The sequence below is a fragment of the Mauremys mutica genome, chromosome 3 (assembly GCF_020497125.1).
Source record: "Mauremys mutica isolate MM-2020 ecotype Southern chromosome 3, ASM2049712v1, whole genome shotgun sequence".
Taxonomy (NCBI): Eukaryota; Metazoa; Chordata; order Testudines; family Geoemydidae; genus Mauremys; species Mauremys mutica.
The window spans coordinates 142,436,038-142,452,241 of NC_059074.1; the positions used below are offsets into that span (position 1 = coordinate 142,436,038).

At 47.4% G+C, this 16,204-nt stretch overlaps 1 protein-coding gene across 5 annotated transcripts in view; it reads left to right on the plus strand.

Moving 5' to 3' along the window:
• The window catches only part of PRKD3 (protein kinase D3), an 87,915-nt gene that overhangs the window by 41,317 nt on the left and 30,394 nt on the right, over positions 1-16,204 (plus strand). For all 5 annotated transcript variants that reach the window (XM_045009315.1, XM_045009314.1, XM_045009316.1 and 2 more), the window contains 4 exons: positions 8,916-9,054; positions 10,943-11,074; positions 11,985-12,142; positions 15,092-15,281. In XM_045009315.1, coding sequence (XP_044865250.1) covers positions 8,916-9,054; positions 10,943-11,074; positions 11,985-12,142; positions 15,092-15,281 — 619 coding nt within the window. The remainder of the gene's footprint in view (positions 1-8,915; positions 9,055-10,942; positions 11,075-11,984; positions 12,143-15,091; positions 15,282-16,204) is intronic.

Here is a 16,204-nt window from a genome sequence, read left to right on the forward strand (position 1 = left end):
GATGGTCACACCAGTGTTGTTGAAGAAATGTTGGCATAAGGAAGGAAATTATTTCCTTACCAACTGGTAAGGAAATAAGATCATAGCCATTTTGAAGCCTGGAAAAGAGGCCCCTGACCCCCAAAAGATACTGGCTCATCTCCCTCCTTAGCAGTTGCTATAAACTGGAGCGGCTCCTACTTCAAAGATTGTAGCTGATACTGGAGCTACTGGTCACCAAAGAGTAGGCCAGATTTAGAACTAGTTGCAACTGCTGTGACTAGGTGCTGGCCTTAACCAGCTACATAAAATCCGACTACCAGTGAAAATTAAAAACAGTGGCAGCATTCATTGACCTTCTGCATAAGATACTGTATGACGCAGAAGTCTCCTGCTGAACTAATTAGCTTTTCGGTGCTAATCAACCATCATACTTATCACTGAGATGCTGAGTAACAGAAAAATCACTGTACACCTTGGTGAATCTGCCAACACATCGTGGAGATTGAACAATAGCCGCCCACATGGATCCATTTTAGTGCCTGCACTGTTCTCTCTGTACCAGCAACATTCTGGTCACATCATACTGTAAATTCATCTATGCAGATGACACTGTGCAAGCAATGCAAGCATCATCTTTGAAGGCCACAGAAAAGGTCATGAACAACTATCTCTGGACATTTGAGAAGTATTTCAGAGCTTGGCAACTGAAACCCAACACTTTGAAAACACCTGTCTCTGCCTTCCATTTGAATAACCATGAGGCTGAAGTGCCAAGGAAAGTGGACTTCTGTGGCCTGCCTCTACTCCATGACCACAATCCTGAGTTCTTTGGAGTTACCCTTGATCAGATGCCAAGCTGTCACCAACATGTTGACAACACCAAAAAGAAGATAAAGACAAGGGTTAATATCATCAAGAAGCTCACAAGCATATCCTGGGGATGTGCAAGCATGCTTTGAATGTCAGTACAAGCCCTGGTCTTGCCAATGGTGGAGTGTTGTATGCCAGTTTGGTAAAACAACTCCCACACCAATCTCATTGACACTGAAATCAGTGATATCCTCACAATGGTTAGCAGGCACTGTGCCAGCCAACATCAGGTGAGTCATTGGTGGGGTCCAGGAGTACAAGAGGATCCTGGCCACTCTGGATCTGCTGATATACTAAGACCTCATTTCGTTGCTACTTTCCCCATTCAAATCCAGGAAGCCTTTCTGGATCTGTGTGTCAATGCTACAGGCCAATGGAAAGGACGCAAGAACTCGCTGGCTTGAATCTTGGGCCGCTTGTGGGATATTTTGAAGACCTGAATGAAGATCCAGCGAAAGATGTCCTAACATTCTGCCTTCCCCACAGGCAGTGGACTGCACTCAACTGGTGTTTGGACAGTGCTAAGGGGGTGTGGATATCTCCATCACAAATGGAAAATCAAAGAATCGCCATATTGTGACTGGTTAGCTACAAACAATGCGATGCATCAGACAACTGACCCATTCGTATTTGCAGTGGTGGCACAAGGGGGAACGCGGTGGCTACCCAAGAAGCATTAGAATGGTTTTCAAATCTCAAAATTTAGTTACAATCCAAGCCCATTTCTTTTCAAATGACATAGAAAAGAAGAAAATACAGAAACAATGGACACAATCATTGAATCTGTACAAATTCGCTGGCAGAAATACACCATCAGTTCCCTTGGCTAAAGAAAATTATATGCTGTATGGTACTTCAGTAATGTGGTACCATGAATGTTTAATGTGTATATTTTATGTTTTCTGGGTATGTAAAGAAATTGTAATCCAAACTTCACTTTTTAATTAAAAGTTTTGTCCCTTGTTGTATACTGTGACATGTCTCTCCTATGTTCTCCTTCCTCCCTTCTACAAACTGCTTTTGTATATTCCTTTTCACCCAACCTCTGAGTACAAACTGTTTGGACACAAGGATGGGGGAGGCTGGGATGATAGGTTTTCACTGCTCTCCAGGACCCATTTGGGTTCTCCTTTTCCTGTGTGAACTACTATATTGATGTACACGGTCCAAAGAAAACAAAACTTGTCTTTCTTCTTCGAGTGATTGCTCCTATGCATTCCATGTAGGTGTGCGCGCTGCGCGTGCACGGCTCTTCGGAACATTTTTAGCCTAGCAACTCCGGCGGGCCGGCTGGGCGCCCCCTGGAGTGGCGCCGCTATGGCGCTGGATATATACCCCAGCCGGCCCGTCCGCTCCTCAGTTCCTTCTTACCGCCCGTGATGGCCAGTTGGAACAGTGGAGTGCTCCCTTACCTCCACAGCCCTAGCGTTTCTCCATTTCTTCAGTGTACATAGTTGGTTACCTTAGTTTAGTTGTTAGATTAGTTGAATAAGTTTAGTTAGATATAGTATAGTAAGGGAATTAGGGGGGTTAGCCCCTCTTCTTCCACAACCGGTGCGGGCTCATGCCCAAGGCACCGGGGTTTAAGCCCTGTGCGGCTTGCCAGCGGCACATGCCCGTTGGGGACCTGCACGACTCCTGCCTGCGCTGCCTCGGGGAATCCCACAGAACAGATAAGTGCCCGATCTGCACGGCGTTTAAGCCGCGCACCAGAAAGGAGCGGGACTCTCGCCTGAAGCAGCTCCTTACGGAGGTGGCACTTCAACCTCCCGCGCCAACCCCAGCGGCACCGAAATCGTCCTTGGCGCGCAGCGCACCAGCGGCACCGAGCCGCCCCGGTACCGACACTGCTCGGACTTCGCAGCCGGCACCGACATCCCGGCACCGTTCCCTCTCTCCACCGAGGAAACGGAAGACGGCGTACTCGGCTTCTAAGCCTCATGCTCCGGGACAGCTTACCCAGCCATCACCGGCACCTCCGGCACCGGCTGTGGTAGTGCACAAGCCGTGCATGGTTCCGTTGACTCCGGCACCTCAAGAGCCGTCGAGTCTGGTACCTCCCTGCTCCCCGGTGCCAACCGCGGTCGAGCTACATCTCCCGTCCACGCCCGAGACCTTCTCGACGGCGAGAGAGCTCATCGAGCTCACAGAGGCACCAAGCCTCCGGCCCCCGGCACCGCCGGTGCGGGCTGTTCAGTCGGTGGGCAAGCCGGCGATGATGCGGCCCCCGACCCCTGACAGACGGGATAGACGGCGCTCCAAGTCTCGGTCCTGGTCCCGATCCCGGAAACGGTCGCCGTCACGCCGATCCCGATCCCGGCACCGATCAACGTCTCGGTACCGCTCCCCGTCTCGGCACCGGTCGCAGTCCCGGTACTGCTCAGCATCGCGGTACCGGTCGCACTCCCGGCGACGGTCCCGGTCCCAGTCACCGGACCGCCGGTACCGTAGGAGGTCCGGCTCCCGGTACCGTTCTCTGCACCGCGACTCCCGAAGCCGCTCCCGTCACCGTTGATCGAGATCGCGGTCATGCTCTCGGTACCGAGGTAGTCGACAGTCCCGATCTCCATCCTGGCACCGCGACGGTCGGCACCGATCCTCGGTACCGTCCGGGGACAAACTGCCAACTTCCACGGCGCACTCCATCAGCGCCTCTGCCCCCCCGTGGCCTTCGCGTCAGTCGCCTCTCAGGCGGGCAGCGGGAGAGACCTTCGGGCGGGCACCCAGAACCAGGACCTTGGACCACAGCAGTGGGGTTTTTGGGTTCCCTGGGCCTACCACAAGCCCCAAGGGCTCCCTCTCCCCCCGCACCCCGCGGGTGCTGAACACAGGGTGCCAGAAGCCACAGTGAGCAGGCCTCCCCCATCACCACCGGGTGAGGCCCTGTCGCCACCTGGTCCCACAGAGCATCCGGGGCACGACACAGCTTCCTACCCTCCGGAGCAACCACCGGCAGATGTGGTGGTCCAGACTCTATCCTCATCTTCCTCACCGGATGAGGCGGTAGCGGGGGCTTCTACGGCGGACCCCCCTCCGATTGACTTGTGGGCCCACCAGGACCTTCTTCGCAGGGTGGTGAAGGCTATTGACCTCCCGGTGGCGGAGGTCCCGGAGGATGACGACCCGGTGACCAAGGTGATTGGAGCTGAGGCCCCGCTGCGGGTGGCCCTCCCGTTCATCCGGACTATCCAGAAGAATGCCACTACCATCTGGCAGTCACCGGCGTCCGTCCCTCCTACCGCACGGGGTGTCGAACGAAAATACTCGGTTCCCCCCACCGGCTATGAGTATTTGTACACCCACCCCGCTCCAGACTCCCTCGTAGTGCAGTCTGTTAATGACCGCGAGAGGCATGGGCAGCCAGCCCCGGCGCCAAAGTCTAAGGACGCCAGGCGCATGGACCTGTTGGGCCGGAAGGTGTACTCGGCAGGGGGTCTCCAGCTCCGGATTGCCAACCAGTTGGCCGTCCTAGCTCATTACACCTTTGACATTTTCGTGTCTCTGACTAAGTTCTCGGAGCTGATCCCGACGACTTCCCGACAGGAGTTCTCCGCTCTCATCGAAGAGGGCAGGAAAGCCTCCCGGTCCTCCATCCAGACTGCTCTGGACTCGGCGGACTCAGGACCCAGAACTCTGGCCTCAGGAGTGATCATGTGGCGCATCTCCTGGCTGCAGTCCTCCACCTTGCTGCCGGAGGTGCAATATACTCTACAGGACCTCCCCTTTGAGACTCACGGTCTGTTCTCGTAGAAAACGGACTCCAGGATTCAGACCCTCAAGGATAGTCGTATCGCTATTCGCACTTTGGGTATGCACACACCGGCTACCCCGAGGAGGTCATTCCGGCAGCAGCAGCCCTACCGGCCTTTTACCCAGGCCAGGTCGCGGCCCTATAATAGTCGGCGAAGCAGCCTAAACCGCCGTAGGCCATCCGGCAACAAGCGCAACCAGGCCCAGGCGTCGTCCAAGGCCCCGCAAGAGCCCAAGCAGGCGTTTTGACGGGACACCCGAGGACGGCCCATCAGTCTCTTCCCCGGATCCTTCCCGTTTATTTTGCAACCGCCTTTCTCACTTCCTCCCGGCATGGTCCCAAATAACAACGGACAACTGGGTACTTCATACTATCCAGTACGGGTACCGCCTTCAGTTTATTTCGCCCCCACCCTCCCCGTCCCTCTTCAGGGACCCCTCTCACGAGCAATTCCTCCTACAAGAGGTTGAGACTCTGTTGAGCTTGGGTGCCATAGAGGAGGTGCCGCATGATATGCGGGGCAGGGGATTCTATTCCCGTTATTTTCTCATCCCCAAGGCGAAAGGAGGTCTCTGGCCTATACTAGACCTCCGGGAGCTCAACAGGTACCTGGTCAAGCTCAAATTTTGTATGGTAACTCTGGGGACCATTATTCCCTCCCTGGATCCGGGAGACTGGTTTGTCGCCCTCGATATGAAGGACGCGTACTTCCACATCGCGATTTACCCTCCCCATCGACGCTACCTGTGTTTCGTGGTCAACAGCGCGCACTACCAGTTTGCGGTGCTACCCTTTGGCCTGTCCACCGCGCCGAGGGTCTTCACCAAGTGCATGGCAGTAGTTGCTGCAGCACTCCGCCGTCGTCGCATACACGTCTACCCGTATCTCGACGACTGGCTGGTTCGCGGACCATCCCGACAACTGGTAGCAGATCAAATGTCCGAAATACTATCCCTGTTTCGGGTACTGGGCCTTCTCGTCAATGCCGAGAAGTCCTCTTTGACTCCATCGCAAAGAGTGGAGTTCATCGGAGCGGTCCTCGACTCCACGGTAGCCAGGGCCTGTCTCCCTCGACCTCGGCACCAGACGATGGTCTCCATCATCCGGGACCTGCACACTTTTCCCACTACAACAGTTCGGTCCTGCCTACGCCTCCTGGGTCACATGGCATCCTGCACGTTCGTCACCGCGTACGCGAGACTGCGCCTTCGCCCATTTCAATCCTGGCTGGCGTCAGTGTACCGCCCGCACTGCGACTCCATAGACATGGTAGTCACAGTCACGAAACCGACCCTCGACTCCCTCAACTGGTGGCTGGACCCAGAGATTGTGTGTGCAGGAGTTCCGTTCCGCCCCCCTCACCACGGATGCCTCGGCGTTGGGATGGGGGGCCCACCTGGGCGACCTTCACACCCAGGGTCTCTGGTCGCCCCAGGAGCTCTCCCTCCACATCAACGTCAGGGAGCTGCGTGCAGTCTGCTTGGCGTGCCACACCTTCCGCGCCCGTCTGCAAGGCCGATGCGTGGCGGTGTTCACGGACAACACGACGGCGATGTTCTATGTGAACAAGCAGGGCAGAGCTCGCTCCTCCCCGCTCTGCAAGGAAGCGATGCTCCTGTGGGACTTCTGCGTGACCCACTCGATTCGCCTGGAAGCGTCCTTTCTTCCAGGAGTGCAGAACACGCTGGCCGACCATCTCAGCAGGTCGTTCCTCTCCCACGGGTGGTCCCTCCGCCCAGATGTGGTGCACACAATTTTCCGGAGGTGGGGGTTTCCCCAGATAGACCTGTTTGCCTCCAAGGAGAACAGAAAGTGTCACCAGTTTTGTTCGTACCAGGGTCGCTCTCCAGGCTCCCTGTCGGACGCTTTCCTGTGCTCCTGGATGGATCACCTTCTCTACGCCTTCCCTCCGTTCCCGCTCATACACCGGGTGCTGCTCAAACTTCGGAGGGACAGGGGCCGCCTTATACTCGTCGCTCTGGCCTGGCCGAGACAGCATTGGTACACCCTGCTGCTCGAGCTTTCCGTTCAGGATCCCATGACCCTTCCGTTGTGGCCGGACCTCATCACGCAGGACTTCGGCAGACTCCGCCATCCGAACCTGCAGTCCCTCCATCTTACAGCTTGGTGCCTGCGTGGTTGACCCACGCGGAGAGGGACTGTTCGGCGGCAGTACAGCAAGTCCTGCTAGAGAGCAGAAAGCCTTCCACTCGCTCCACTTACCTCGCGAAATGGAAGCGTTTCGCGCTCTGGTGTGACCAACGCGGCCTCAATCCCTTCGTAGTCCCTATCCCTACAATCCTGGACTACCTCTGGTACCTTAAAGAACAAGGTCTTGCGGTCTCCTCCTTGAAGGTGCACCTGGCAGCAGTGTCTGCCTTTCGTCCATCCATAGGAGGTCGGTCCATCTTCTCCAACCAGATGGTTTCCCGCTTCCTTAAAGGCCTGGACCGCTTGTACCCGCCGGTGCGGCGTCCTACCCCGACCTGGGATTTAAATCTCGTTCTGGCCAAGCTTATGGGACTGCCCTTCGAGCCCCTGGCCACGTGCTCTCTACTCTACCTCTCCTGGAAGACAGCCTTCCTAGTCGCAATTACATCGGCAAGACGAGTTTCTGAGCTCCGTGCATTAACGGTTAGTCCACCATACACCGTATTCCACGCAGACAAGGTGCAGCTTCGGCCACACCCGGCCTTCCTCCCTAAGGTGGTATCGGCCTTTCACCTCAATCGGGAGATCTTCCTTCCGGTCTTCTTCCCGAAGCCGCACGCCTCACCTCGTGAGCAACAGCTTCACACCCTGGACGTCTGCAGGGCCCTTGCTATTTATATCGAGCGCACGAAGCCCTTCCGGCGCTCGCCACAGCTGTTTGTAGCAGTTGCCGACCGCATGAAAGGCGAGCCGGTCTCCTCGCAGCGGACTTCATCCTGGGTGACGGCATGTATCCGGACATGCTACGAGCTTGCTCGCGTGCCACCATGCCGCCTCACCGCTCACTCGACGAGGGCGCAGGCCTCGTCAGCCGCCTTCCTGGCCCATGTCCCCATCCAGGACATCTGTAGAGCGGCCACCTGGTCTTCTGTCCACACCTTCGCTTCCCACTACGCGTTGGTGCAGCAATCCAGAGACGATGCAGCCTTCGGCTCCGCAGTCTTACACTCTGCCACGTCTCACTCCGACCCCACCGCCTAGGTAAGGCTTGGGAATCACCTACATGGAATGCATAGGAGCAATCACTCGAAGAAGAAAAGATGGTTACTCACCGTAGTAACTGTTGTTCTTCGAGATGTGTTGCTCCTATCCATTCCAGACCCGCCCTCCTTCCCCACTGTCGGAGTAGCCGGCAAGAAGGAACTGAGGAGCGGACGGGCCGGCTGGGGTATATATCCAGCGCCATAGCGGCGCCACTCCAGGGGGCGCCCAGCCGGCCCGCCGGAGTTGCTAGGCTAAAAATGTTCCGAAGAGCCGTGCACGCGCGGTGTGCACACCTACATGGAATGGATAGGAGCAACACATCTCGAAGAACAACAGTTACTACGGTGAGTAACCGTCTTTTCCTACTGCCAACAATTGATAACAATACTCTTGGAAAATGGGCAAACACGGAGTCAAGTAAGGTATGGTCAGAAAAATGACAGTGTTGTAAGCATATTTGCTCCCTGTGTGTATTCAGAGTCCTATCTGCTGTCTTTGACAAAAATAAGATTTTACTCTTTTTATTCCTGTGAATCTAAAGAGTTGTAGGACACTGAGTTGGATTCTTCTCTGTCTCACATATCAACAGAAGTGTTAACTAAGTTTATTTATATAATCTTATCTGGAGGTGAATGTTTACAAAGGTACATACTTGAATAGCACCTCTGCTGGATTAGGATTACTGGTGGTGATGTTGAGTTAGAGCAAAGCTTAGCTTTCAGATTGCATATTGAATTTGCAGGTCTTATTTTCCTTTAAATGGATCAAATTAGTTCTAGAATCGTTGGCTGCATCTGGCAAAATTCAGACCTGTAATTCTCCATCGGTGTATCAGCATCAATGATAGCAAGAAAACATGGCTAAAAGCCTCTTTCTTTTTAGTGTAGTTTTAGGAAGTTTCCATTTTAATATACATACTTAATTTCTGCCTTTTTTTAGCCTGTGCTGTATTTCAAGTCGATAACTTATTTTTCAGAAGTTGAGGTATTAACCGCATCATGGTGCTCTAGTGGAATGCTTGCAGCACACAAAAGTTCTGTAGTCATATAGAAAATATTCAGTTTATGGGATGTAGCAAACTATGGCATGTGCTAATTTTGAGTCTTTTTTGTTGCAGTTCCCAGAGTGTGGTTTCTTTGGCATGTATGACAAAATTCTCCTCTTTCGCCATGACCTGAACTCGGAAAATATTTTGCAGAGGATTACATCAGCAGAAGAGATACATGAAGGAGATCTTGTTGAGGTTGTGCTTTCTGGTAAGTCCTTTGTAGTTGTAATGAAGCCATTCTTCTTATTCAATAAAACAGTCACAGTATTACAGTGCACTGTCTGCAACAATATAACCATGGGCTGTGGGTCTTGAAGCTATTTGGCTGAGCAGGCTTTGAGGCAGATTTCCAAAGAAATCCAGTGTGTTCCCTGAAATGGTATTTGATTCAGTGAATTTGTCTTCCCTGTGACTGCATCTGCACTAACAAACTTTGTGGTCTTAATCCTCAAACTCTGGTATTAACTGTGGAAGCTAAAGTATAGCTAGAACTCAGGTGTGGTTTCCTTCCACCTCCCCTTTTCCCCCAGCAACCATGTTGTTTATACCTAGGTCTGCACCCTTTCTATTTTACAATTTCCATCAGTGGTGGATTACAGCAAAAAAGTGTGCTAATGTAGATGAGTCTTCTGAATCATTACCTGTCCGGATGTGGTGTTATGAGACATTGTGTTGCTTGAGTGAACCATCTTGTACAGTGGTTCTCAAACTTTTGTACTGGTGACCCCTTTCACATAGCAAGCCTCCGAGTGTGACCCCCCCCTTATAAATTAAAAACACTTTTAAATATATTTAACACCATTATAAATGCTGGAGGCAAAGCGGGGTTGGGGTGGAGGCTGACAGCTTATGACCCCCCATGTAATAACCTCGTGACCCCCAGTTTGAGAACCCCTGATCTTGTAGATGATGCAGAAAACAAAGGTGGTGGTTATTAAAGAACCCATTGCATTTTTCAGAATCTTTGTGGTGTTGGTCTTTATGGATCTGATTCAAAGCCTATTGAAATAAATGGAGAGACATCCATGGACTGTTGGTAAAGTTGGAAATGGAAACCTAACAGAGTATGTCTACTCTGCATTTTAAAATCTGTGCAGTGAGTCTTGGAGCCCGGGTCTACAGATTATGGCCTGCAGGACTCACACTATAGCGTTAAAAACAGCATTGTAGACGTTGTGGCTCAGGCTCTGAAACCTGCTCCCCTCCCTGGGCTTTAGAGCCAACACTCTGGCATATATCAGTAACCCAGGGGGAATAGAAAGCAGGGGTATGATAACTGAGGCCCAGAATGCCACCTTGGATACCGAGAGGAATTTCTTGCCTAGTTTCTGAGACAGGAGTTAGATCCAGCCAGAGAAGTAGGAATTGCATTGGTCACTGTTCTCCTTGACTTGTCTCAAGCAAAACTGGGAAGGCAGTTTCCTTGAACCATGTGTCGTAGCACAGTGGTGCCACAGGACTCTTTGCTGCTTTTACAGATCCAGACTAACACGGCTACCCCTCTGATACTCTAATGACTGAAAGTGCAATATGGTAACCCAGTTTTCTTCCTTGTCTCTTGTTGGCAGAGTACTTCAGAAGACAGTAAAATTTGAGTTGTCACCTTGGTAGCCTGGTTTAGCATTACCCTTTGATTACAGTCCTGCCAGTTCTCTATTCACCTAATATTGTTCCAAGTTATTTTGAATTATCTTTTAAGTAATGTTTTGTGAGGCACCCTATCAAATGTTTTAATAAAATTAAATTATACTTAATCTGCTGGGTTTTCTTCACTCATTAATTTTGTAGCTCCATATGCGCCACCCCCCCACTAACCAAGTTTGTCAGCACTAAATATTCTTCAGTAGCAAGTACTGTTTGGTACTCATGATTCTATTATTTTACAGATACCAACAGATTAAAAAGTTTGGCTAAAAATTGTGCATGAGTGGGTATGAGAAATCCTCCAAATGTATGGGATTTTGGGATGTATTTTTTTGTATTAAACAGCTTGATGGTGTTCTTTGAAACTACTGTTTTAAAACAATGAACTGTTTCAATAAATACTTATTATTCTTATAGACACAAATATATAATTTACTGCAATTTTTTTAAAGCTTTGGCTACAGTTGAAGATTTCCAGATTCGTCCTCATGCACTTTATGTGCATTCTTACAAGGCTCCTACATTTTGTGACTATTGTGGGGAGATGCTTTGGGGTTTGGTACGACAAGGATTAAAATGTGAAGGTAAGTCAAGTGTTAATAGCTGATAGGTGAATCATGATGTTTTAGCTTTTATCTTTACAGAAAGTTACAGGGAAATTATAATGGCAGGCTCTGTACCTTAATTACGTTGTATAATTAATTTGTTGGTCAGCGATGAATTCAGTTTTTGGGAAGGAGCATAGTTCAATTGGAGCTTTGACTGTATATCAGGAAACCTGAGTTCTGTTTGTGGCTCTGACACAAAATTTGTATGACCTTGGGCAAGACACTTAATTTCCCTGTTCCTGTTTCCCACCTGTAAAAAAAAGGGAATACTTAATTCCCAGGGGTTTTGAGAGGCTCAGTTAGTGTAGAGTTTGAGTTCCTTGAAATAGCTTTTTTAATAGTTTAATGGAGAGAGTCCCAAAGGGGAACCCTTTTCCATATGGCCTTTGTCCAGCTGGATTGTGGAAAGTGTTGCAACCTGTTGTCAGCAGGCTGGTGTCCAGGTACTTGAAACACACCACTTCCTGCCCATTGGCTTCCTCTTCACTCCTGTGGCTTCAGCTTAGCCATGAGAGCCTGCCTGTGGAAAAAGTGAGGAAGATCAGTAGCCACACACAATCTGAGAGACCCTGTTTCCAGGTTTTATCAAGTATCAGGCAAGAGTAATCGGAAATCATTATTTAGGTAAATGGCAAACTCCAAAATTTTTAGTGCAAAGCAAGCCATTATTGTAAATTACAGTAACAATAAATACTGAGTTTCCTATTCTATTACTTTAACTGAATCTAAACAAATTGCTACATTTGTCTGCTATGTTTCTGGATTTATATTTTTCCTCTCTGCTTTATAAAATATTAATATTATACTTGCCATTTTAAAATATTTTAATTATTTGTGCTAAAGGAGGAGTTCTCTTTACATAATTTTTTCAAACTGACATTTTTAGGCTGTGGATTAAACTACCATAAGCGATGTGCCTTCAAGATCCCAAATAACTGTAGTGGAGTGAGAAAGAGGCGTTTGTCAAATGTGTCTTTACCAAGTGCTGGGCTTTCAGTTCCCAGACCAGTGCAAACTGAATACACAGCCACTGCCACTGAAGAGGTATGTAACAAAAGTGTAAAAACAAAATACACTTTATACGCAATAATGCTGAGTTAAATCCATCATGTTTCTGGGAACTAGAACCAGCCTTATATCAATTGATTTAAATTGAGTAAAAACTAGTTCAGATTAACCATTTCAGGCCATGCTTGTTTATTTTTAACTTGCTGGTGAATCTTTTACGCTATGACATTTGATGATAATTCTGTGTTATTACAGGGATTGTAAGAAGTGAAATTTGAGGTGGATTATAACTTATGTATAATTTTGCCATTAATGTGTCATTCACAGTAATGTGTATTCTTTAAAAATCTTGGGATAAGAGATGATAAAATGCATTGATTCCTTTTGGAATTTAGGTTTAGTGTGCAATTACTTATCAGACTATAATAGTTAATTGGGTAAAACACAGCATAAATTGTACATTTATAGTGTGAAAAGAGAGAATGTTCCACAGAATTCAACAGACACATTTATGTAGGGAGTAAAGATCTTACAGGAAGTATTCTTCTCATAGATATTATCCACAGTAGTCCCCCACTATTAAGAGGGATGAGAAATTAACACAAGCTCTTATATCCCAGACAGGGCAACAAAACATCCAAGGGCCAATGGGGTCATTAGATCAGTTATATTTGTTACTAACTGTGACCGGTGGGTGGGAGTAAGATAACTGAAATTAAACCTGTTCTTACCTTCTAACTGTCTGTTTAAAAAATAAAATCTAAGAGTTAATTGCAATTGATAGAAATAGCATTGTGTGGCCAGAGTTATGGCAGGGGTTATGTTGCAGTTACAAAATTTCTACTTTGTTGTCTTTGGCCAGGATTCTGCATCTTAATTTTTGTCAAGTTTCTTTGCTGTCATATGTGTTGGGTTGAGGTTCATTTACTCAACAGATGGGTCTAAGAGAGATTTATTATCGCAAAATATTCAGCCGGTAGTGATCAATTACTTACAAGTGGGAAGCTCATTAGGACAATCTTACTGCAGTTGCCTCCAGCACCAGACAGTACAGCTTCAATGTCCCTTTGTTACACAAACTTATTTATATAATTTTGTTATCTTTTCATATACATGTATACACCTCTACCTCGATATAACACTGTCCTCAGGAGCCAAAAAATCTTACCGCGTTATAGGTGAAACCGCGTTATATCAAACTTGCTTTGATCCACCTGAGTGCGCAGCCCCCCCCTTTACCTGCTTTACCACGTTATATCCGAATTTGTGTTATATCAAGTTGCGTTATATCGGGGTAGAGGTGTATTAGTCTCTCATTTCCATATTAACTCTCCTCCCTTGTCAGTACAAGTTTAATGTTGTTCAAATTAGTCTTTTCTAGGTTTGTAGTTACTTTATTTTTTCTTGTTCTCAGAAATATGATTACTTTGCAGTTTTCTTACACATGTGCAACATTATACATGATTACTCTGCAGTTTTTTTACACATACACACTTCTACATATGCTTATACTGTTAAACATCATCCGAAGAAGTGAGCTGTAGCTCACGAAAGCTCATGCTGAAATAAATTTGTTAGTCTCTAAGGTGCCACAAGTACTCCTGTTCTTTTTGCGGATACAGACTAACACGGCTGCTACTCTGAAACCTGTTTTGATAATGAACAGCAGGCTTCTGCCAGGCCTAAATATGTCTCAGCTCCCAACAATATGATGCCAGAAGATATAATAATCCCAGGCATAAACAGTTTTAAATTTCACTAGAGAACACAGTGGGGCATCTGCCCCTTTCAGAGCTGTTTTGTAAAATTGTTTTTATTCCTTGAGTGACTGAACTCCATTGTGGGAAGGGAATACCAGACTTCAGTGAAGCAACTTCACTTTGTATCAGCTGAGGATCTAGTCCAAGGTCTTTAAGATACTATCCTGGTCGTTACTGTCAGACACTGTTACTGTCATTTACTATGTACCATTGGTGTGTTTGGTGTTCTACAGTACGTGGAGGGAGATGCCTTTCCTTACTTCAGAGACCTTACAGTATACATTTTACAGACAGTAACATTCAGGAACACAATACACCTTTTGGTCAGAGACGAGAGGGTCCAGTCTCAGAGCACTGAAGATAAATACAACTAAGTTATTACTGAAAATCTTTGCAGATGTTCAGTTGAATTATGATAGAATAATCACTATTTCTCCACCTAATAGTATATCCAATGGTATATCCAATTTTTTTTGGCATACAAATTCTGCATATTTGCCCAGTGCATCTTAGATTTCATCTTTGTTTTTATTTTCAGTGTTAAGGGGATTAAATTGACAATATAGGTTACTGGATTTGCAGTCTTGTCAGTTGGTCCTATGTTATTATAGTTTGAGTTTTGCAGTGCCACGTTCCTCCACCTTCTCTGGTGTTCAGTGTTTTCCATATGGTTGTCCTGAAACTAAGTACTATTATTTTACTTTCATAAACAATGCACCTAGATCAGCAGTAAGGCTTTGAATATTTCATTAAAATTTTTAAATTACACATTATTATGGATTATTACCTAATTTAGTAAATTGTCCCGGCATGCAAGGCTTTCTGAAACAGCATGATGTGGCAGGTGTCTATTTCTGGGGTTATTGCCTGTAACGCCTCCCATTTTGGAGAAGTCTGCATGTGAGGCTGATGTTTATCATAGGCCTGTGCTGTTTCTGAGCCTTTACCATACTACCTGAAGAAATCAAAAGTGTGGGTATTTTTGGTTTTGTTTATCGTTTTAGTCCTTGTGGAGATACAGATTCATAAACTTTTTCCTGTTCTCTGCAAATCTTTACAGTATGGTGCTTCCTTCAGACTTCCAAAATTACTTCTTAAAACTGCCTGGCCAACATGCTCTGCAAAAAGATGTTTGCTCAATGTCTGGGCCAAGCGCCCCTTGAAAAAAATTGTTTCTAAGCTTGACATGTTCTTATTAGAATCTCATGTGCGTCCTCTATTCCAGCGCTGCCACCCAGAGCCCAGCAAGAGAATTCCCTCCTGGAGTGGGCGTCCAATCTGGATGGAAAAGATGGTGCTTTGCAGGGTGAAGGTTCCTCACACCTTTGCTGTCCATTCCTATACTCGTCCCACCATATGCCAGTACTGCAAACGTTTGCTCAAGGGCCTTTTTCGCCAAGGAATGCAGTGTAAAGGTAGGAGTTCAGTGCTCTACAGCAATCAGATTAATTTCAATTAATGTTACAATATTTAAACATTTTAAAAATGAATCTCATTATCTAAAATAGCAGCTTTATTTAAAACAGAATTATATATTTAAGATAATTGCAGTTTTCATGCTTTGCTCCATTCAAAAAGGTATTAATTGGATGTATAATTTTGTGAATAATGTACTTGAATAATAAGTTAGTTCACATGTAGATCAGCAAAGAAGGTAATCCTCCAAGGATCATTCTGAGTAGCTAAAAAATATTGTGGAAGACATTCCCTCCTTTAAAAATCACTTGCATTTCAACCAGAAGCTTTTAAAAAACAAATACAAAAACTCTTAGAGACATTGTCAAGTATCGTACTTAAAAAGACCTAGATCACATTTTTCCTGTACCAGTTTAGTTTTTTTCCATTAGGTGCACCTGTGTTTATAGGGAGAACATCTTAGCATATCTCTACCTCTTTGTTTATATTCTCACATCTTTCTCACAGCTCTCAGAACATGGCATATTATCACATTATTTCTCTATTGACTCTGCATTTGCAGAATACCAAACACTACAGACTTTACCTACTCAGTGTTTCATTGCTTTGTTTGTGTAAAGGGGTTGTCATTCACTGTTCATGAGCGCATCCTCAGCCCTTCTGGTCACTCTGCCTTTGGCCAGTGAGGGGGACCTGGGCCCGCCCACTACTCTGGGTCCTAAGCCAGGGACCCTATGGCTAGCAGCCACCTGCTGCTTCCTTCACTACTATCTATTGCAGCATTCCTTGGGCTGCTTCTCACTGTGTCCTATCAGCTTGTTGAGTCCCCAGCTTGTTCCCTGTTTAAGCAGGGTCTCTCCCAGGCCTCATTGCCCAGAGAGTCCGTAATAATCTCTGCCCTGTGCTCTCAGGTGCATTCACC